Below are 23,418 nucleotides of genomic sequence, written 5' to 3' on the forward strand. Positions count from 1 at the left end.
TAGAGAGAAGTCATACAGAGTCTAAAACAGTATTAAACACATATATATATAAAGATTCAAAACTAACCTTGGTGGTGGAATGCTTTTATCCAGAATCACAGACGTCCTGGATCTGGTGTTGATGTTGTTATAAAAGTTCATCAGTGATTTGAATGTGACTGATGTACAGCAATCTGGTCATTTTCCATGAATAGGGTACAAATTAGTGTCCAAAAAGCATTAGAAACACACATCCCATATATTTGTAGTAAGAACTATTATTAATTTTATGTCAACTTTTATCTAACATAAAGATAAGACAGTTTGGATAAGTTTATCAATAACTGCAAACCAACTATTGGTCCCAAACTAACTAGCTTTATTCAGTTATTGTAATTATTTAAACCAGGGGTTTTCAAACTTTTTGATGACAAGGACCCCCAAACATGATGATCCCCTCACGAGGGACCCCCTTCCTAAAATATGAAGGCAGCTTTATATTTTCATTTATATAGTCCCATTTATACTGCGGGAGAAAAATCGTAAGCGTGATTTTAAAACAATGTTATTTGCAGAATTAATAAATTGGCTTTTATTTTGTCATCGGTTACAGTAACACATAAGGTACAATTTGTTATCTATGGGATAATGTACATCAGCTGGTTGTTATAGCAAAATAAACCCCGACAAAGTGATCAGGACCCCGTCACGAAGCGGAGAACTCTTGTATCACCCTGAAGGGGTTTATTTTGCGATAACAGACCAGATGACTTTACATTATCCTGCTTATTACACGGCTATTAACAAAATAAATAAATTCATGGGTGAATCATATTGATTTGCCTTGAAATTATTTAATCATTAAACATAGCACTGAACATCTGAAATCCACCTTTGGTTTGCGTCGGAGTTCTGTTGGTGTTTATTTTGTAATTAATGAACGTCTGACTGTTCATTATGCATCTTATTACAAGACTACTTGCCAAATAAATAAATGCACATGAAACATTGATTTGAGTGTAGAAACTTCACAGTGATCCGAGAAGCAGCAAAGATTGCTCGCAATACCCGGATGAGCGGTCTGATATGTGGATATGCAATTGTTACTGAGAAATATCAGACCACTAGATGGCGCCATTGACCAATTAGTATAGAGTATTCCAGATAGCCGTGTAACAACATAAGTTAATACATTGGATATCATGAACTAACAATGAACAATATTTTTACACAGCATTTATTAATCTTGGTGAATGTTGATTGATAAAAACACAATTGTTCATTGTAAGTGCATGCTAGTCCTTATTGCATTAACTTATGTTAATATATGCAACTTCTGTTTTAAAATATATATTAGTAAATGTTGAAATAATGTTTTTAATTAATAAATGCTGTAAAAGTATTGTTCATTGTTATTTGTGTTAACAAATATAGTAACTAACTTTGTATTAAGTTGAGAGCAAATATTTCTACCAAGAGAAGAAAAACTTCAATTCAGTTTAAATGTATTTATAGTTTCTAAAAAGCAGAATGAAATAATAATAATATTATCAAATTTGTAAAACTTTCTCTAAATGTTTTCACGGACCCACTAGCACCTCATTTTGGCCCTCAGATTGAAAATCACTGGTTTAAACTATATTCAGTGTTCCACATTTTTGTTAAAAGTTTGCAAAAATGCCAAACATCATATTAAATGAACAGAAATAAAACAGTTCATAGAATATTTACTTCAGTTTAACTCCTGAGGTGGACACAAAAAATGTCTTAAGGTAAGCACCTCAAACAACATCAGACCATTTGATAAAAAACTCAAATTAAATAAATCCCTTTCCACCCAAAATTGCCACCCTATTCATTGAAGGTACCAGTAATAGTGATCTAATCTGATTAGTTTTGAGTTTATTGTCCTAGAGGAAGAACAATTGAATGTTTGGTAATCTTCTCATGGCTTCTCTTCTTTTCTTTCTTAATGTATTAAATTATAATGTACACCTTTCAGGGTGATTGACAGCACTGTAACACGTGTCATTGGTCAGGTGGCGAGCGAGGGGCCGGATCAGGCGTTGATGCAGAAATCACTGCGGTCGTACGGCCATCAGGGCAGCAGACATCGCACGCGGAGCAGAGACAGAGAACGCAGCCGCGACAGAGAGCGAGATCGCGACCAAGATCAGGACAGAGAGCGTGACATGGACTGGCCCACCGAGAGGACACCTGATACTCACTCACAGGTAACACACCTGCAATTTTATTTGCCAAAATATCTCTTTTCTTCCACGATAAGCAGGGTTCCCACGGTCAGGGTAAACCTGCAAATATTCATGGGAGTTTCAGTTTTTTTATTTATCTCCCTGTGTCTTTTTCAGCCTCTCAAGTCTTTGCGGAAACTTCTTCATCTCACCTCGTCCTCTAACCAGACCTCCACTGACCTCCACTACCCCCTGCCTACCCAGTCCTCCTCAAAAAGCAGCAGCTTCGTGGAGCCTCGCAGCCATGGCAGCTCCATGCAGCCCAAAGGCCGCCAGGCTGCGTATCCGGGCCCCGGGCCCCTGGAGTCCACCTGGCACTCCACCGCTCTAGGTCGGCCAGAGGGAAACCCTTATCCCGAACAGCTGACCTCCAAACCGGGTCCCAATGGTTTCAGTCGTCACTTCCGCTCGCGTTTGCCAAACCTGAACGACCTGAAAGAGACTGCACTGTAAATCTGACACACAGCGCCCCCTAATGGGCCTTTTCTTCTTATATTTTAAAGGAATAACTCACTCAAAAATGGAAATTTTGTCATTTTTTTAATCACCCTCATGTCGTTTCAGACCTGTATGATTTTATTTCTTCAGTGTAACACAAAAGATGCTAGGAAGAATGTTAGCCTGTCACCATTCACTTTCACTGGATCTGTTTTTTTTCAATACAGTGAATGGTGACTGAAGCTTTCATTCTGCCTAACATCTCCTTTTATGTTCGCTAGAAGAAAATAGTACGGTTTTGAATAGAAAGAGATTAAAGAGAGTAAAAATAATGACAGATTTTTCATTTTTGGGTGAAGTATCCCTTTAAGGGTAGGTCTACATGTCTCAATCTTTATTTTTGTTGTTTTAAAGTTTTAATATTTGATAGCACTTCTTATATTATTTATGTACTTAATTGTATCTTTTTTGTTATTGGAAAACTACAGTCTTAAGAAGATTATATATCTATATGTACATGGAAATATATAAATGTATAGCACTGTATGTGCAGGCTTTAGTTTATACTCTGGTTGTAGTATATATTATCTGAGTCTGCAAAGTAACTCACATTTGGCTAAGCAGGTCAAAGGATTAATGTATAGACGATTTATTTTATAACTATAGAATAAGACTACAGTATACTGTATCTTATGATATTGTCTTTGAGTAATTTCTGTTTCCAATTCAGTGGAAATCAGTAGATATTAAGAGTAATTAAGGGTAAGAATGCGTTTGTTTGTGTGATTATAAGTACGTGTGCTTCCCAGATTGCGCACATATGTTGCGCATCATCTGGAAAGCGATGCATTCTATTTTAAAAGTCATATTTTTGCGATTTTAGTTTTTATTACCTGCTAGATATCACTGAAATAGGTGCCATGAAAAATCACACCTGTCGCTGTGACAGACCCTGTAAGCCGCTGGGAGAAATGGAAGTGGGCCTTGGCCAGTAGTGATGCTGTTTTGAACCGAGTAATGACTAGATTGAACCGATTCGCTAAACTTTGGTAGATTATCCACCTGTAAAGTATGGGGAAAACTGTGAAATGAGAACAATGTTGTTAACAAAATGGGAAAAATTATACTATATAATTATTAGGGCTGTCGATTTATCATGTTAATTCAGAATGATTAATTATCTAAAAATAACGTGTTAAAGAATTAACACAATTAATCCGTAGCGGTTCTAGCTTGTATGGAGCTCTGGGCGAAACCCGCTTCAACATGCCCCCAAAGTTGTTGACGGGGAGGTGGGGGGGGTAGGGGTAGGGTGGTCTGTGTGGGTGCCTCGTGCCGCCCCCCCCGCAAGATACCGCCCTGGGCAACTGCCCAAGTCGCCCATGCCTAAATCCGCCACTGCAGTTAATCATGTCCCCAGACTGTAATATGAACTATTCCTACTTTCGGAGCAATTCAAGCTTGAAGTACCACCTCTTTTCAGCAGGGGGCAGTAAGCAAAACTTCAGCTGTACAGACAACAAACCACAGGCTAGCTTGACACTAGCAGCAGTTTGCCAACAGCACAAGATGAGCATGTGTTCTTGCGTTCAAACACAGCTGGATTAAGTGCAATTCTGAATGCAGGGATCTCGAGGCGTGTTTTTCTAAGTTTCAAACAACGTTTAACTTGATTCAGCGACCTAAAAACACTGATCATGACACATAACAACCAAAGTGAGACACTCCAAAAGCATCTGTATGGCGCAGGTGTTCATTGACGCGTCCTTAGAAAAACCCCTATAATAAATCTATCTCGGACGGATTGACGAATTAAATTGCAAAATGGATTGCTGTGGACTGTAGGCCAATGACAGGCTTATGTTTCTAAAGTATAGAAATAAACAATATATTGACTTTTAAAGCCACTTTTTGTATCATGTAAACAACATTTGTCGCTATCGGATTTTGAAGTTTTTCATGGTTATGATGAGTGCTCGTTGCGGCCGTTATAAGGAGCGTTAAGTAACAGCGGGGGCAATGTTCTCTCATGCATCCAGAGGGGCTGTACTCGCTCCGCTTTTCCGCAGCTCGGACTTCTTTTTCAGTTAAATCGCAATGCAAAATGCAAACAGATGTGTCCCCGCTCATGATATACATCCAATGAAGTACAGATGCATTCTTTGTTTATTAAAATAAAATGTTGTATTAGGGTGGATTAGAACCTGGAACTCGTACTAGAGGCGAAAACTTTGCCATGAGACCAATCAGTCATATCGGAGTAAATGCTCACTGATCCATGTATTTATCTTCAACAAAATCCAGTACTGAAGGTGTTAGATGTGTGGATCAAGTTATCAAACACTGAAACTGTCCCCACCACTTTTTAAAAGAAAGTGACGCCCATGAGTGTAACTATTCGGGTTTGCTGACATCAAATTGCAAATTTACTTTATTTTTCTTACCAGTGACATAGAGAATCATTCCTCCGTCTCTGATGATAATGGTGTGCGTGTCTTTGTAGGGTGGGATTTTGGAAAACAGGAGCGTGTCCAGTCCAGTTCCAGAACGGCTGCCATTGCTTACAGCACATCGCTTCCATCGTCCGCTTTGCATAGGCGTCCCAGATGCTCTATCTGGGTTTTGTGTGGGTCTTGTGTGGGTTTGTTAATAATCTATAAAAATCAAGCCTTTTAAATGAAAATTTAAGCAAAAAATGTTACCCATACCAAAACTGACCAAATTATATGAAATGTTGTGGCTCCACCTGCTGGACATCAATATATTCACTGCAAAAAAACATTAAGCAAAGACTTCAAAATGCCTTTTTTATTTTTGAAGCAAGATTCATTTTTACAAAATATACTTTTCTGATTCCCTCAGGTTTGAAGTTCTTTGAACACTGCAAATACACTTTTACATGCAATATCTGGATATAAGATGCAGAGGCTATTTATGTGTTAAATGTTTTAGGGAAATAGAGCCAGTGTATGTACATGAGGAAGAGAAATAATAATTTATCAACTTTATGCAATATGTAATTTAACATTTGCCAGATAATCCTTCTAAATAAAGAACAGCCAGTACACGAGATGTCAAACGCCATGATTTCCTGGAAACATACGGTAGGAAGCTGCAGGAAATGTCAATTATGTATGAACAATATGCATTACATTGCTATGAGACTTTTAACAGACATATAGGAAATTATCATCTAGATGATTGAAAATATAGATCATAAACCTGATAAAATAGGTGAATTAGCCGCTAATCCATTCAGCCATGTTGTCCATGTGTACTGTAAATCAGTTATGCTAAAGCGAAGAGCTGATGAAATCTAATTTAATATATCTCTCTCCAAACTTTTCATGTCAAAGGAACAACTTCTGAGTAAAAAGTTTTGGGTCAAAAGTCCAATTACACAAATGTGTGTTTTCATTATTAATGTCAACAACGTGTGTTTAATAAACTGTAGGCCCCTATCTTTTTTCCCCTGGGCAATAATAGTGGAAATGTTCCATATCTTTTTGTAATCAAGACTTTCTTTGTGCCTATGCAGAAATTGACTTTCAAAAATGAATTTACCCTAAAAAAAATATACTAGCCCCGGTCTCCCCTGTTCTTCAAACTGAGAAGATTTGATGTTACCAGATGCTAAATTGTTATTTAAGGAACCATAAGATGTTTTAACCCTTGAATAAAGTTGAACACAATCAAAAGTGAGTTATCAAATTGTCCAAATGTTTCATGTTTACACCTGTGATAAATATTGCTGCTTCATAAAACATATGTGGCATCAATTCAGTTCTCATTTTTCATTTTTGTGGATTTTAGTAGTAAGTAAATGATAACATCTATGAAATATTTCATTTATTAAATCCAAGTTTACGTCTCTACCTCAGTAGCGCCATCTTTGATTTTGTTAATGGGAATGACAACGAGGCTGTGAGGGATAGACTCTTCAATGGCACGCACAGTATAAATCTGTATAAATCTAAAGCTCCTAGATCCAATCTGGTTTTCCACAATTCATGTTGTCTGGAGTTTTTTGTCTACTAAACATTTTGGAAATCGTGGAAGGATCCAAAAACACTTTAAACTGCAGTGCAGCCCATTGACGAGATATATCCCTCACATCATCGTTGTTCCCATGAAAAATCAAAGAGGGTGCTGCTGTGAATAAGGTCAATAAAGACTCAAAGCATTCTTTGTTTTAGCTCAAATATTGGTAATTTGTTTGATTTTGTTCATAAAGAAGATATGGTTATAAGGTAGTATACTGTAATTATTAGTCTCAATAGTAAGAGATAAATAATTTGTCTCTCTAATAGATGGACACGCATTTGTTCATACATATGAGCAGTTCCAGTCGTATGGCGATGCGGGTGTGCCAACCCAAAGGCAGGACTCGGATGTACCGTGCCACAATGGGCAGGAGGTTCTGCACTGTGGAGGAGCGGTCCGTGTTTCCATAGAACACCTAAAACAATCCAACAAAAGCAATAAAAGTGGTCATTAAACGGTCAAGGTAGGTAAATGACCTGTCCTACCTTGGAATGTGTTAGTGTTATCATATTAGCCGGGATGTCCTGTATTTTGGCCGAGATGAAGACATATTGTTTTGTATTTTAGTGTCGAAAAGCTCAAGGGGATGGCCCCCAAACAACCCGGATGGCGAAATGTCCAATATTGATGGCACTATGTCCCGTATTTAAGTGGCCAAAAAGCTGAAGGGAATTAAACTGAGTCAGAACTTATATAGTGTCTAACATCTATCAGGGGCATCATGCACCTATTTTTTGAGGGGGCACCAGGGTCAGCCAACGCACCAAAAAAAGCACATTATTTGCCACAACAAGCGGTATAAATCACAGGAAATTTCTCACACACCCTTTTTTAGTCAGTAAAAGTATCAGTAATGGTAATGCAGTATTGCATTTTACAAAGTGCAAGTCCCGTACAAGGATGAGGCCTTTGCGGTGGGGGAAAGGGCATTTGGAATATTAGGGTGGGCAATAAGTTCTCTCCTTTCACCATCCGACCAGTGTGGGGAGCGTCAGATGTTTCGTTTCTGAGGGGAAAATCTAGGGAGGCAGTGCCTTCCAAATCACAGTCAGTTGGCCTTCTGTTTAATGGAGTCTGGTGTAATAGCTTTGGGAGACCACAAGGGGGTGATATAATATTAATGCACTTAATACTGAAGCCGGTTGAACACTGGAAAAGAACTAATCGCATTGCGGGTAGGACAAGACACATGGTATCACACACAGGAAGCAACGATGCGGTGCAGGTGGCAGGAAGTTGTGAATGTACTCACCAAACACGCAAAATTTATGAAGGTTTTTGTACTTTAAGAATGAACAGAGTGACGTTGATGAGTTTGCACATTAGTGTATGAAACTGGTGGAACTGCGCAAACTGAATGATTAGAAATGGCGACGTTTATCGTGCAGCTTCTCAGTATGTATCCTTGAATGGGCTTCATTCAAGCTGTCAAACCACAAACAGATATACTTTTAACTGAAAATAAATTGTGTAGGCTATGTGATATATACATATACAACGATTAGCCCTATTCATATCTCAAAAAATGTTGATATAGATCTATAATCATCTGGAAAACTGTTTGATCCCAAGCCTAATAGCTTGAATGCACTTTAAGTTGCTTTAAATAAAACAAGTTTGCCAAACACATAGGTGTAACAGTTAAAATACAATAGCAAACTGTACCACTCAACAACCATTGCAACCTCCTCATTTATCAGGCTTATATTCATTGCATTCTCACCCTGTTGTTTCCGGTCTGGTCTTTGTAATAGATCCAGTTGAGGTTGTCATGGGTTCGGTACTGCAGGCTGTATTTGGTGGTCCATTCATCAGCATCACAGCGGCCCTGAGTCATTATACCCGACACCACTCGAACCTCCAGCAGGTCGATCTGAAGCCACTGGCTTGCATCCTGAGATTTGGACAGCCATGCGCAGCTGGTACAGAAACGAGAGATAGACTATATTATAATGATGTCAGATGACAAAACGGTTTTTAAAGTACACCAAGAATGATCACTGACTTCAGACAGGTTACATATAGCTGCACCTCACACAGGTTCAGTGAGGCCTAAGTCTGGACTAGATTAAGCCCAAACTGTCAAGTTTTCATACTACTCTACTAAAAACACCAACTTAGACCACCATGAATTTCAGGTTGGTTTATATCCGTTCATTCTGGTGCAGTGCTGGTCTAGCCACCAGCAAAACTAGCACATGCTAGTTAGCATGAGGTATGCTGATAACAGCAGTTAGTAGATGTTGTTTGGATTAAAAACTGGATTTTAGTCTCTCTGATAAAGCTTGGTAACCAAGGAAGTCTTGCTGGTTAAGATTCTTGGTGGGGACACCAGCACACCAGCATCCAAAACTTAAAATGTGACTAACTATACTGATCTTTTCAGCAGTAGCCCAAAATTTTGTGCAATCACATAAGGTTGTTCTTGGACACTGACCCGAATCCCTGGCTGTTTAGTCGAGCTTTACTCGGGGTCCAGGAGGAGAACCAGCCCACATACTGCTCCTGGTTAGAACAGCTGAACTGTTCTGACAGCACCTCTCCGGACTCAAACCCCAGTGGTTTGTGGTATGGACACTCTGATGGGAGGAGAGGAACATGACAACATCAGATCATCTATTCTAACTGTGCTATGTAAAATGTGCCCAAGTTTTAAAATGATTTACACAAGCAGAGTACAAGTAGGATGTCCTTGGTTCGTTCTGGATCAACCTTCCAATAAAACCAATCATTGCCTATTGATTTTAGAGGTAGAATTTGGTTATCAGGCGGCAGTGTGCGTACCTTCATTGAAAACAATTGTTTCGAATTTTAGAATGCACCATTTCGTCCGCCAGACGCATCCGGTGTGCGGCCCCCTTTATGGTTTTTGCACAACGGATGATCAAAAATCTGAAAAATTCCATAAAATTGCATTGATGGAATGTTCAAATGGGCCAATGGAATGCTCGTTAATTAGCATTCCAACTCCAGCTGTCAAAAATTCAAATGTAAACAAACACAGAAAAGGTCTGTCCAAAGTCTTTCTAGCAAGTCAGTCCACTGTTGGCCATCTTTGGAACACTCTCAGGAGGCTATTTCCAGTCATGCCAGTGCATGCCAATTGTCAGCTTTATGCTAAGATAAAATGCTATTTCTAGCCATTTTACATGCACACGTTACCAGACACGATCATATTTTTTCATCAAGAAAATTCACCTTGGATCATAATTTCTTTTTCTAGTAAGACCTTTGATATTAGGGCAAAAATCTTAATCAAGATAATAATTTTTTATTGTTTTCCTGTAAAAATATCTAAAAATCCTTAAAACAAGATCAGTTTGATTTATCTTATTTTAGAAACAACACTGCATAAGATATTTAGGTTTTTCAGAGAATGTATTTTTAACATGTGTATTCTGTCTTACTGTACTGCCAGAGTTTTTATAGTCAAAACAAGTGAAAAAATCTACCAGTGCTGAAGAAGTAATCCAAAGTATTTAGAATACGTTACTGACCTTGAGTAATCTAACAGAATATGTTACTAATTACATTTTACAGCATGTATTCTGTAATCTGTAGTGGAATATGTTTAAAAAGTAACCCTCCCAACTCTGAAAGTAAATATGTAGAGTTTGTAATGTATAATATATTGACAATTCCATATTTTTGTTCAATTATTCATAAATGTAGTGAATAACTCAACCCCGTCACAGGTAGACAGTAAAGAAATGTGACAAATTGCCACTGTTCCTCATGTGGTGTAGGACAGAAGACCACGTAGCATGCATGAAATTAATAAATTCTATATATATTTATGTATTAAAATATCATTTTGAAAAGTACTGATTTAATATCTTAATTTTATGTGACAGGGTTGAATTGTTGAGCTTGACGATAACACACTTCAAAATATGAATACAAATTATGACATTTCTAGCCTGTTTCTGCTCCATGCTGTTATAAAAAACGCTTGTCACTTCTGGTTTATAATGTATGGGTAGAACCAAAATGTTTACGGGCTGAAAATGGTTGGTGTGATGGGGTTGAGTTCAGACTGAAAAAAAGAAAATCATGCAATTTTTTCCTGGTAAAATATCTTTCTCAGCAAAGAAACACAAATGAATGTTTACATTAATGACAACAATTATAGACAGTGTGCACATTTTGTAATTATTCCCTTGGTACAAATTCAGTGAAGTGCCTCAGGGACATGACCAGACGCTTGGTATAAGATAGAAAGAAGACATTCTTCAATGATAAAGACTATTTTAATGCAATAATTCTTGTAAAAAGCTTCCAACATTTCATTTTAGTGAACAACCACTTTAAAAAGTCTGGGGGATTGAAATATTACCGAATTCCAGGAATGACCCCAGCTATTTCAGGCCCTGTAATCTGGGCATCACACATTTCTGCATTAGTAATGAGATTATGTACTGGCATACTGTAGCATCACACTGGGTTCTTCTTTGGTTTCTTGCACATTCTTTGATTTCACACCCAGTCTGTCTCTCATTTTCTCCTTAAAACAGACACTCTAGCTCTTTTCTTCCTTGTCTGTTAATATTTTTATCGTAATGTAAATTTCTCTTTTAGCAGACTGAGGTCATGTGTTGTTCATGTGTCATTTGTATTAGCCGATGATGCATCACGGATGATCGTTACTTACATAATCACTCAAAAGCCTCTTGGCAACATCCCCTGAATCAGTTAAAGTGCTCTTTTCTGAAGGTGGCAGTGTCACACACGCATACTCAGACTGATTGCCAAGTGCACAGTCTCCCCAGTAACAAGTAGCGCTGGCACTCACGGCATGACCTTGCATGTCTTTTCCATGGAACTTCTCAACACACACACACACCCACACACTGACCCGGCATGCATTCGAGGGATCTGCTGTGTGTGGATGCTGTGGGGCTGATGGTGGTCCAGGTCGCTGGTGTTCCGGTGGGTCGAGCAGCCTGACAGTCACAGCTGCAGTCCATCGGTGTCTGATTCTCCTTTACTGCCTTCACATTCACATCATCGTCATCTTCATAAGACCACGGCATCTCCGACTTCTGATACACACACATCATGACACACACTTACACACTGTCACATGTACACAAACACACACAGGCATGCTCACATACTCACCCCCTGTGTGTTCACCACAATGATGACTGTTCCAGAAATCAACATGAGAAAAAAGATAATAAATGATTATGATGAGAAAGAGCTGGCTGTTTGTCTTACTTAATGTCTGTATATTCTTCAAACTTTAAAACTTTTTTAACTAGTTTAAACTTTCAGAAAAGGCTTAGAACTCCTCTTAAAGCTTTAAAGCTGCATCCACCAAACTTGGCACAAACCAACAGACTGTTCTGGAATACACTAGAGCTCTATATCATTTATTATTGTTTGGACTTGCGGTTTTCGCACAACAGATGATCAAAAATCTGAAAAATTCAATAGAATTACATTGACGGAATGTTTAAATGGGCCAACGGAATGCTCGTTAATTCAAACCCCAACTGTCAATCAATCAATCAATCTATTATTTTTATTTAATTTTAGTGAAGGTCTATACTGACGGCCTTCTTTTTCCAATGAATCCTTTTACATGCTTTTATATTTCATTCGTTTCTTAGACTTCCATCTTGTTTGAAGAATGTTTAGATATTTTTGCTGGAAAACAAGACAAAAATACTACTTAAAGCTGAAGTGTGTAATTTCTGCGCCATTAGCACCACCAAACGGAATTGAAAAAATAAACTTTGTTTTCAAAACAGCTTTCTGAATACGCCCCTTGTCTGCCGTTGGCAAAACAAAGAGATAGTCCCGCCCCCAACTCGCGCCATTGGTTGAGTCAATGTATTTGCATAGATGGGGCGCTCAAAACAAACAGAGGATTTTCCTAGTCCCAGAGAGACAATGTGCTTACAGTTTTCGAGAAAATTAACATATGAATGACTTACTTTTAGTTGTCTCTGCATTTTAAGGATGGGTAGGAAAAAGTATTTTAACAGAAAAAGTGACCATGTTTACATGCTCTTTAGAAAACAGTTTATTCCAGGGTTTTAACAGAAAGTGGCGTTCTGAAATGTCATGTAAACAAGAACGCTGGTTTCCTTACGCCATTTAAGGGATTAACACAACTAGGTTTCTCCCGAAGACTGCGGCTTATTGTGGACATGTAAACGCATAAGAGGCGTTCTAACTGGTTTTTGAGGAGTGCACATGTGCATAAACAGACCGAGATAAGACACGTCAAGAGGGAAACCCCATTATTGCAGTGCAATTCCTCTGCAGGTCTGATAGAAAGTGAAAAAAAAAAAAAAAAAAAAAAAAAAAACACAACAGCAACTCCTGAATATCTGGAAATAAAGCAAAGAAACAGAGAATAAAATAGCTTAGTCTTCCTTGGATCTCATGTTTGTTATTTACACAAGCGTCGTGAGAAAATTACGTTGCCGTGGAGAAAGCTACTTACAGATCAAGCCACATGTATACGGGAGATAAGAGAAATCCGTGAACACAGCTCATGTAAACACAAACACTGATTTTGAGCCTTTAGCAGCTTTCTCGCTATAAACGGCTTTCTGATGTCCATGTAAACATAGTCAGTTACATACTTCAGCTTTAAGAAAATTATTTTTTGCACTGTATGTTTTGCCTAATTATGAAAAACACTCACTGATATTTCAAAACTTATAAGTTCACTTCAGAGTTGATTATAACTAGCACAGTTGTGATTTTAAGGAGTGTCCCTTTTAGTTATTATCTTTTTTAAATGTAGATTTAGAATAAGTGCCCTGATTGATCTTGTTGATATAATTCAGTTATCCAAGTTTTTGTCAGCTGAATCTAAGTCACTGAACTTAGAAATACTATTCAGCTAAATTAAAAAATATATAATTCAAGAGAACTCTGCACATCATGCTCATATATTCAGATTCCCAGCATTCACTATTGACTAATTACTGTTGATACCCATATGTGCCCCCTTGCAGTCTTAAAGGGATAGTTCACCCAAAAATTTTAATTCTCTCATTATTTACTCACCCTCATGAAATCTCAGGTGTGTATGACTTTCTTCCTTCAGCAGAACACATGTGAAGAAAAATAGAAAAACATCTCAGCTCCGTAGGTCCTTAAAATGCAAGTGAATAGTGATTTCTCTTTTGAAGCTCCAAAAATCAGACAGTCAGCATAAACATCATCGATACGACTCCAGCGGTTAAATTAATGTCTTCTAAAGCGATACGATTGATTTTTGTGCGAAAAAGATAAATATTTAAGTACTTTTTAACCATAATCCAATGGTTCACGAGAGGGTGGAGTTCAAGCGGTCTCTCGTGTGATGCATTCACGTTGCCATGGTACAGATGTAATCTCATGGTCTCCACTCGGTTGAGACATTCAGGATAAGCACACAAATGCACCATTGTGAGTAAAGAAACAGATAATAACAGATCTAAACCCAAAACAACCAAGCTACTGTACAGCATTCCTCACTTGTAAACAGCGCTGCTCTTCCGGCTGTGACACACGTGTGTCAGTTCTCACATGTTTCAAATACCAATGCGATTGTCACACGTGCATACCACTCCTGACCGAAGTATGATTTAGAGTTTAGAAAAGTACTTAAATATTTATCTTTTTGCACCAAAAGTGATCGTGTTGCTTTAGAAGACATTCATTTAACAGCTGGAGTCGTATGGATGACATTTATGATGACTGTCTATGATTTTTGGAGCTTCAAAAGAGAAATCATCATCCACTTGCATTTTAAGGACCTACTGAGCTAAGAAATTTTTCTATTTTTCTTCAGATGTGTTCTGGTGAAGAAAGAAAGTCATACACACCTGGGATATCATGAGGGTGAGTAAATAATGAGAGAATTTTCTTTCTGGGTGAACTATCCATTTAAATCTGAATAAGGGATCCAATGTTGGTTTCTGATCATCGTCTGACCATTTACCATCAAATGGCAGTTTATTTTACCACTTACAATGGATAGCCCTAATTACTTCTATGGTTATCAATATAATTAAATAATGAAAAAAAGTAACTGAACTTCAATGTTCAGTTTGAATTTAATTTGAATGATGTTGATTAAGTTGAGAAAGTCAAGTTTACTTTAAAAAGACATTAAGCTTATTTAACCAGTTATTTTGATTTAAGTCAACTTTGTTCTGTTTAAAGAACTTTCCCTCTTAATTTTAAGTCAGCAGGAACACTTACTTTTTTAAGTTGAAACAACAAGATTATTTTCCATTTAGTAAATGAGCACTTTACATAAAGAGCATCTGCCAAAGTCCAAATAACCAGACAGTCAAGTTCCTGGAAATGACCACCGACTTGCTGCGAGTCCATTAACCACCAAAACACACCGATTCTGCATTCATCCACAAAGCACCTCATAAAACACTCACACACACTGTGTACCTTGAGTGAAGAGCAGCAGAGACACACACAGGATGTTCGAGTCCATCTTGATGAGCAGTGCTGATTCAGTTCAATGTGCATTCAGTGTGCTCTGGATTATTGTAATCCACTGTACTCCATACAGCCAATAATAGTCCTGATCTGCCCTTCATCACTTCCTCTCTCTATAATGAACTTCTCAGTTGTGTTTTATTAAAGTATCATTTTCGTATCAGATGTTCAAATTCTTAAGGAGAAATAAAAATCGACACATGAGACAATAGGTGACATACAGTAAAGTATTGAACTATCAAATTAATGTGGATAACATAACTGTAGCTCAGATCATTTGGTCTTGGGAGAATATTGAGATCTCTCTGGCACTTTGGTATATATATATTTATTTATTTATTTTTGAGACATTGTGGAAATCTCAGGGGAAACATCTAAACCAGTGTTTCTCAGTCCTTTCCAGGAGTACCACTAACACTACACATTTTGGATGTCTCCTTTATCCAGCACACCTGATTCTACTGATTATCTCATTATCCTTGATCTGAACTGAGTATGTCAAATAAGGAAGACTTCCAAAATGTGTAGTGTAAGTGGTACACCAGGACAGCATTGAGAAACACTGATCTAAACAGAAGACTTTCATTGCTGTCTAGAAGAAACGATTAAGCAATCTAATTTGTGATTTTTGTTTTTTTTTTACTTTGCAAGTAAATCAAGATAACATTCAGGTCACAATGTTACTGTACATCACAGAAACAAATACAATAGAAGTCTGTCTGAATGTGGCTTAACATTGATTGGAAGCAATCATATGCAAGTAAGATCTAATTAACCCTAAACTTCTTCACCTGAGTGAGGTGAGGACACAATTAAATGTGCAGGTGATGAGACTAATCTTCAGACAGAGTTCAGCAACACAGGTTAGACGCAACTCTATGTGTTGAAGGAAAGCGTCCAGTGAATGTTCATACGTGCTTGCTTATGAATTATAACTTTTCTTGTGAACAGCTTTAATCATGAAAACATTTAACAGAAGACACAATCCCCTGCAGAAGAAATCCAGAAGAACAGGCTGGACTCATAAGTGGAGCACCATAGCATATTCTGCTTATATCTACAAGATTGAGAAGGTGTGTTGAAGCATAAGGTGGAAGTATTATGCAACCATAAAATCCTAGAGTTTCTAATCATATTGTGTACTCTTATATTGTGGATTTCTGTACTAGTTACATACTTCTAGGTTTTTACATGTCTTCTCTTTAAATGAGTGGTTTCATTGGTAGAGGTGAAAGCTCTGTGATTAAGTTATAGGGAGACCGAGGCAATTTGTCACCTTTTGAGTTGTCATTTCCATTAAATTTAAAGAGTAAAGTCTTTTTGAACATCAAATTTCTCCAAGTTTTAATGTCATTTATGTAGTTTTGATTCCTGCTTTTATGTATAGGCTATAAGGAATCTGTGGACTTTGTTACTGAGATATAGCCCTTGTGACAACTAGCCCTGGTCTCCCCACAATCCTAAGTAGTAGTTCATAATGTGGGGGGGGGGGGGGCTTTTCTGTATGAGTTATCAACTTGAATCAAGTTTTTTATTTATTTTTTTAATTTTATATATTCCTGTAGTTCAGTGCAGCTGTTTCTGATGCTGTCACTGTGATGAGGCTCCTGACGGGTGTGCATGCACAGGTGGGCGCCGAGGCCGCGCGACTTTCCAAGTTCAACAGGCGGCGTGTCATCACGCAGCGCGAGATCCACACTGCCGCCTTGCGTGCACTCCGGGGCAGACGTGCATGACTGCTGCAATATCAGCTCTGAACTTTTTTTATTAGACCTGTAAATACTTCCTATGAATAAAGATTGTTTTTAAAAAGATGGGCCTTATTGCATATTGACTACCTTATCTGTGTAGACTTTATCGTTTCTGCAGCTACATTTATGTAGTTTGTTAAATGAGTCATGACATGAGGACTCAGATCTTTTGATACAAGAAGTCCCTGTGCTATTGAAAACCTGCTGTCTTGTCTAAGTTTCAGTACTCAAAACTTCCTCCTTGCTGCATAAGCATTTGTTGAAACCAAGCTGTCAGAATGATAAATTTTCCATTTCCTCGAAGTATGTGATGTCACACTGTGGTAGAAATGTGCATCTTTACCGCCTCAACACATCAACGGCTACTTTAATTTTTTTTTTTTTAGCCCCACCCAGTAGTGTTAAGTGAGCAGGTCGGTCAAGAATAGACAATCAAAACAGTGGGTGTTTACTGGTAAGTCTCAAAGGAGAAGCAGCACCAAAACCCGGTGTTTCTGATCGAGGGCAGAGACTATAGCATCCAAGATGGACTACTGGTATCAAAATGAACGAGAAACTAGAATGCCTAACAAATGTAGAAAAAGAAGTCCTACCTTAGGTAAAACAGCCAGTCATCATCGCCTGTCAAACTCAAGCATGTGCAATTGCTTGGCCAGCCTGAAAAATAGTTTTGAGCTAAAGAAGCCCAATGTATGATATTGTCTTATTTTAAAATGTTTTGATTTATCTTGACCAACCACTTTGGAGATTTCAGTCTTTTCCCCGTTCAATTAGCTGTACTTTTTTTATACCACTTGTTGACATTGAAAATGGCTGCCTGGAAGGGTTCCAAAGATGGCCACCGAGTGGACTGACTTCCCTTGAAAGGGACTTTGCAGAGGGTCCAAATGAGGGTGGAAATATTTTATTAGTATATAACTTTGAATATGTTTTTAGTGCACAAACTTTACTAAAGCCTCAAGAACTAATAAAAGGCTCTGCATGACCTCTTTAAACTTCGTCACTCATGTATCGTCTCATTTTTAAGTTTCGGTGTCTTATGTTGCTAGGCAAATCCCTTCGGTTCACCACGCACCGGGAGTTGCCTGGCAACAGCAGCGCGTGATAAAATATAACCGCTTTTCGTAATTCATGTTCTTTACAGCCGAAGAGTCTTCAAAGGGGATATACAAATTACTCGCGCATGTCACAAATGCTCAAACGGAGTAACGAAGTCTTAAAAAAAAAAAAATCATTTTAAACATTTTATATGCTGCTCTGGATGCGAGTTTACTCGGAACATAGAATCACCATCCCTGTGCCCCAGGGGTGGCGCTAGAGGGGTGGCCCCAACCCACTCAGTTGAACCTCTCCGTCCCGGGTGTCACTGCATCCACGCGCTTCTGACAATGATGGCCACCCACACCAACCGGCCGATGGAATTTCTTGGCCACCACAGACTGATCGTTGGCCCCTGCCCTGCCACCCTGTGAAAAAATCCAAGCATCGCCCCTGCTGTGCCCAGGCATTGAAAACCTTCAGAGGGATTTGTGTGCAATGATTTGAATACACTTTATTGCTGCTTTTCCAAAACATTGTCAAGTAAATTAATTTGCTTGAACTGTAAATATTCAGTTTAACAGGTTTAATTTTAGTTTGGACTTTGTATGCTCTGTAACATTGACTTCTCAACAGTACACTTGCACTAGGTTCAGCACTAGGTGACGCTATAGTGTAAATGTACATTATTTGGTGTGATTCAGAAGGGATCCACTGAAATTATAAGGAAATCTCGCCTGCATTTAACCACATTCAACCCCTAAATCCATAATATGCTTAGGCAATGGTTTCTCTTTGAAACAGACTTTATATTAAATAAACCTGACTTTATATGTATAGGCTATAATCTGTAATTGAAAAGTTTATGCCATTATTGTTTTACCTGATTACAAACTACCTCTTCAGCCACAGTGTCTATTATAAATGTTATACATTTAGAGAATCAGATTGAATCACCCTATACATAATGGGAGAAAACCTGGGTTGCTCCACGAAAATACAATAATAAGTATCTTTAAAAACATTATATATTGTATATGTATAAAGAACACACTTCACAATGCATGCACGGAATATGCTACATGCATAATGGCATGAAGCAATGGAGTGCGGCTTTTTTCATTGCAGTATTAATGTCTCATCTTCATAAGTGCCAGAACAAATATAATTATGTGAATTAGTGTTTAGCACATAAGCAATTAGGCTTTAGCAGATTGAATGTGTTTACAACATACGCTTTTAAAAGTGACATTACATTTGACCCTGGTGTTTATTCCTAAACAGTCTGGCCACCTTTACATGCTCACGAGCCCTCCAACAACACTGAGAGAAGGAGTGACTTCATCACTGACTGCCATAAGAATCAACCAATCATATGCCGGAGTGGGCGGGAATAACGGTAACTCCGAGCCAATTAGAAATCACCAAACGAATCTTGCGACCAATGAGTAAAGAGTCATCAGCTGACGGCTGTACACAAGACGCGAAACACTGTGAATCCTGAACTCATGTAAATCCATTCTTCATTAACACACTGACTTCTTCATAAAGGTACGTCATGTTTCATTATATCTGTTTCATTCTGAAGAAGGTTACGAGTGACTGGAAGAACCAGCATGCGCTGGAGATCACATGTTTATTGCCTGATTTAAGTTTAAATAAATGTATTAATTTAAAAGTCTGTTGATGTGTTGTTTGAATTTGCGGGTTTTATCTCATTTATGGTTGTAATATCAATAGCGATAACGCCGAGCTCTGTGCACAGGACTGGAATAAGAAAACTGCTAATGAAGTTCGTTGATAACTCCACATACAAATGTTTGATTATATTGATAATCTAGCATAATTATAATCTAGTATATTAGATTAGTGCATTAATATAACAGTATTTTAGAAGGCTGTCATTTTATACTGAATTGTATTGTATTTATATGCAATATCTAAAAATATTTAACACTTATATATATATATATATATATATATATATGTGTGTGTGTGTGTGTGTGTGTGTGTGTGTGTGCTTTATAATCTTAAATTATCTGTTATATATATATATATATATATATATATATTATTTCTTGTTTTTTTATCAGAATATATTTATTAAAGTGAATTGGTAACGCCACATAATGTTTGATTATTTTAATAATTGATAATAATATTTTATGATGTAGTATATTAGATTAGCATAATAATATATTAGAATGCTTTCAATTTATATTGAATTTTATTGTATTTATTTATAAGGAATGTGTAAAAATATATAAAGTGTTACATATCTTAAAATATATTTTTTTGAAATTATATTCAGGTTAATTGATAACTCCACATAAACATGTTTGATTATATTTATTATTGTTATATTGTGGATCAGACTAGTGTATTAATATAATAGTATATTCAAACATTATCTGTACTGAATTGCATTTATGTGCAATATCTATCTATATAGGCTGTTAACATTTTTTTAAATGCTTACATTATAAGGTTTAAACTACATATGTTTTTCTTATGTGATTTTTCTTATCAAAATATACTTATATAAATTAATTGATAGCACCACATTAAAAATGCAGTTTGATTGTAATGATAATCTATATATCATCTATATGAAATATATAACAAAATAAATATTTTAATTCAAATAGCCTATATAAAATATATACGATACATATCTTAAAATGTATGCATTGTATTAGTTTGTTTTTCCTTACTTCAGAAGATAAAGTATTTGCCCCCTACTTGATTTCTTCTATTGTTTTAGTTCTTCAAACGAGATGTAACATAAAACAAAGGAAACCTGAGTAAGCAAAGTAGAGTTTTCAAATATATATGAAAGTCCTCTCACTTTCTACTGCTTTTATTTTCAGCAAACTTAACATGTGTAAATATTTGTAGGAACATAAAAAGATTCAACAACTAAGACATAAACTGAACAAGTTTCACAGACATGTGACTAACAGAAATGGAATAATGTGTCCCTGAACAAAGGGGGGCGTCAAAATCAAAAGTAAGTATCTGGTGTGGCCACCAGCTGCATTTAGTACTGCAGTGCATCTCCTCCTCATGGACTGCACCAGATTTGCCAGTTCTTGCTGTGAGATGTTACCCCACTCTTCCACCAAAGCACTTGCAAGTTCCCGGACATTTCTGGGGGGAATGGCCCTAGCCCTCACCCTCCGATCCAACAGGTCCCAGACGTGCTCAATGGGATCGAGATTGGGCTCTTCGTGGCCATGGCAGAACACTGAAATTCCTGTCTTGCAGGAAATCAGAACGAGCAGTATGGCTGGTGGCATTGTCATGCTGGAGGGCCATGTCAGGGTGAGCCAGCAGGAAGGGTACCACATGAGGGAGGAGGATGTCTTCCCTGTAACACACAGCGTTGAGATGATAACAAGCTCAGTCCGATGATGCTGTGACACACCGCCCCAGACCATGACGGACACTCCATCTCCAAATCGATCCCGCTCCAGAGTACAGCACTCTGTGTAACGCTCATTCCTTCGACGATAAACGTGAGTCCAACCATCACCCCTGGTGAGACAAAACCGCGACTCGTCAGTGAAGAGCACTTTTTGCCAGTCCTGTCTGGTCCAGCGAAGGTGGGTTTGTGCCCATAGGCGATGTTATTGCTGGTGATATCTGGCAAGGACCTGCCTTACAACAGGCCTACAAGCCCTCAGTCCAGCCTCTCTCAGCCTATTGCGGACAGTCTGAGCACTGATGGAGGGATTGTATGTTCCTGGTGTAACTCGGGCAGTTGTTGTTGCCATCCTGTACCTGTTCCGCAGGTGTGATATCCAGATGTACCGATCCTGTACAGGTGTTGTTTCATGTGGTCTGCCACTGCGAGGACAATCAGCTGTCCTTCCTGTCTCACTGTAGCGCTGTCTTAGGCGTCTCACTGTACGGACATTGCAATTTATTGCCCTGGCCACATCTGCAGTCCTCATGCCTCCATGAAGCATGCCTAAGGCACGTTCACGCAGATGAGCAGGGACCCTGGGCATCTTTCTTTTGGTGTTTTTCAGAGTCAGTAGAAAGGTCTCTTTAGTGTCCTAAGTTTTTATAACTGTGACCTTAATTGCCTACCGTCTGTAAACTGTTAGTGTCTTAATGACCGTTCCACAGGTGCATGTTCATTAATTGTTTATGGTTCATTGAACAAGCATGGAAAACATCGTTTAAACCCTTTACAAGAAAGATCTGTAGTTATTTGGATTTTTACAAACTTATCTTTAAAATACAGTGTCCTGAAAAAGGGATGTTTCTTTTTTTGCTGAGTTTATATACGTTACATATCTTAAAATGTATGCATTGTATTAGTTTCTTATGTTTTTCCTTACTTCAGGAGATGTGAAAAAGTATTTGCCCCCTACCTGATTTCTTCTATTTTTGTGTATTTTCATAATAAATTGTTTTAGATCTTCAAACGAGATATAACTTAAAACAAAGGCAACCCGAGTAAACACAAAATTCAGTAAAAAAAAATAAAAAAAAACCACGTGAAAAACTAACTGCCACCTTTAGCAGCAACAACTGCAACCAAATGCTTCTGATAACTGGAGATCAGTCTTTCACAACGCTGTGGTGGAATTTTGGCCCATTCTTCTTTGCAGAACTGCTTTAGTTCAGCCACATTGGAGGGTTTTTGAGCATGAACTGCCCGTTTAAAGTCCTGCCACAGCATCTTAATCGGGTTCAAGTCAGGACTTTGAATAGGTCACTCCAAAACTTTAATTTAGCTTCTTTTGAGCCATTCAGAGGTGGACTTACTCCTATGCTTTAGATCATTGTCTTGCTGCATAATCCAGTTGTGCTTGAGCTTCAACTCACAGACTGATGACCGGACATTCTCCTTTAAGATTTTCTGGTAGAGATCAGAATTCATGTTTCCCTCAATTATTGCAAGTGGCCCTGAAGCATCAACGCATCTCCACACATCACACTACCACCACCATGCTTGACCGTAGGTATGATGTTCTTTTTGTGGAATTCTGTGTTTGATTTACACCAGATGTAACAGGACCCCCGTCTTCCAAACAGTTCCACTTTCGACTCATCAGTCCACAGAACATTCTCCTAAAAGCTTTGACAATCATGAAGGTGTGTTTTGGCAAAATTCAGATGAGCCTTAATGTTCTTCTGGGTTAGCAGTGGTTTTTGCCTCGCCACTCTTCCATGGATGGCAATTTTGCCCAACTTTCTGAAAGTGGAGTCATGGACAGTGACCTTTTTATTTATTTATTTATTGGATTTTTTTCCCTTTTCTCCCCATTTTGGTATGCTCAATTCCCAATGCACTCTAGGTCCTCATGGTGGCATAGTGACTCGTTTCAATACGGGTGGCAGAGGACGAATCTCAGTTGCCTCCATGTCTGAGAACGCCAATCCGTGTATCTTATCACATGGCTTGTTGAGCGTTTTACAGCGGAGACTTGGCGCAT

General features: G+C 38.0%; 3 protein-coding genes across 11 annotated transcripts in view; 2 read left to right on the forward strand and 1 right to left on the reverse strand.

Moving 5' to 3' along the window:
* LOC127418746 (cyclin-dependent kinase-like 5) overlaps positions 1-6,371 on the forward strand; it is an 86,384-nt gene extending 80,013 nt beyond the window's left edge. For all 4 annotated transcript variants that reach the window (XM_051659517.1, XM_051659516.1, XM_051659519.1 and 1 more), the window contains 2 exons: positions 2,019-2,213; positions 2,349-6,371. In XM_051659517.1, the coding sequence (XP_051515477.1) occupies positions 2,019-2,213; positions 2,349-2,684 (531 nt within the window). In that variant the 3' untranslated portion in view covers positions 2,685-6,371. The remainder of the gene's footprint in view (positions 1-2,018; positions 2,214-2,348) is intronic.
* Positions 6,081-15,207, reverse strand: LOC127418826 (retinoschisin-like). 2 transcript variants are annotated; one of them, XM_051659678.1, is made up of 6 exons: positions 15,129-15,207; positions 11,835-11,860; positions 11,569-11,755; positions 9,151-9,292; positions 8,437-8,632; positions 6,081-7,128 (listed from the first exon to the last, which is right to left on the reverse strand). In XM_051659678.1, the coding sequence occupies exons 1-6, from the start codon at positions 15,172-15,174 to the stop codon at positions 6,973-6,975; spliced, it is 753 nt and encodes a 250-aa protein (XP_051515638.1). In that variant the 5' UTR covers positions 15,175-15,207; the 3' UTR covers positions 6,081-6,972. The 2 variants fall into 2 exon arrangements, with proteins under 2 accessions (XP_051515638.1, XP_051515639.1); XM_051659679.1 differs by lacking the exon at positions 15,129-15,207 and adding an exon at positions 14,925-15,079.
* A 4,233-nt stretch (positions 15,208-19,440) lies between these two features.
* The window catches only part of LOC127418841 (AP-1 complex subunit sigma-2), a 48,650-nt gene continuing 44,672 nt past the window's right edge, over positions 19,441-23,418 (forward strand). For all 5 annotated transcript variants that reach the window (XM_051659701.1, XM_051659699.1, XM_051659700.1 and 2 more), the window contains exon 1: positions 19,441-19,519. The gene's annotated coding sequence lies outside the window, so the exon portion shown is untranslated. The remainder of the gene's footprint in view (positions 19,520-23,418) is intronic.

Source organism: Myxocyprinus asiaticus, chromosome 28, assembly GCF_019703515.2.
Source record: "Myxocyprinus asiaticus isolate MX2 ecotype Aquarium Trade chromosome 28, UBuf_Myxa_2, whole genome shotgun sequence".
NCBI classification, from domain to species: domain Eukaryota; kingdom Metazoa; phylum Chordata; class Actinopteri; order Cypriniformes; family Catostomidae; genus Myxocyprinus; species Myxocyprinus asiaticus.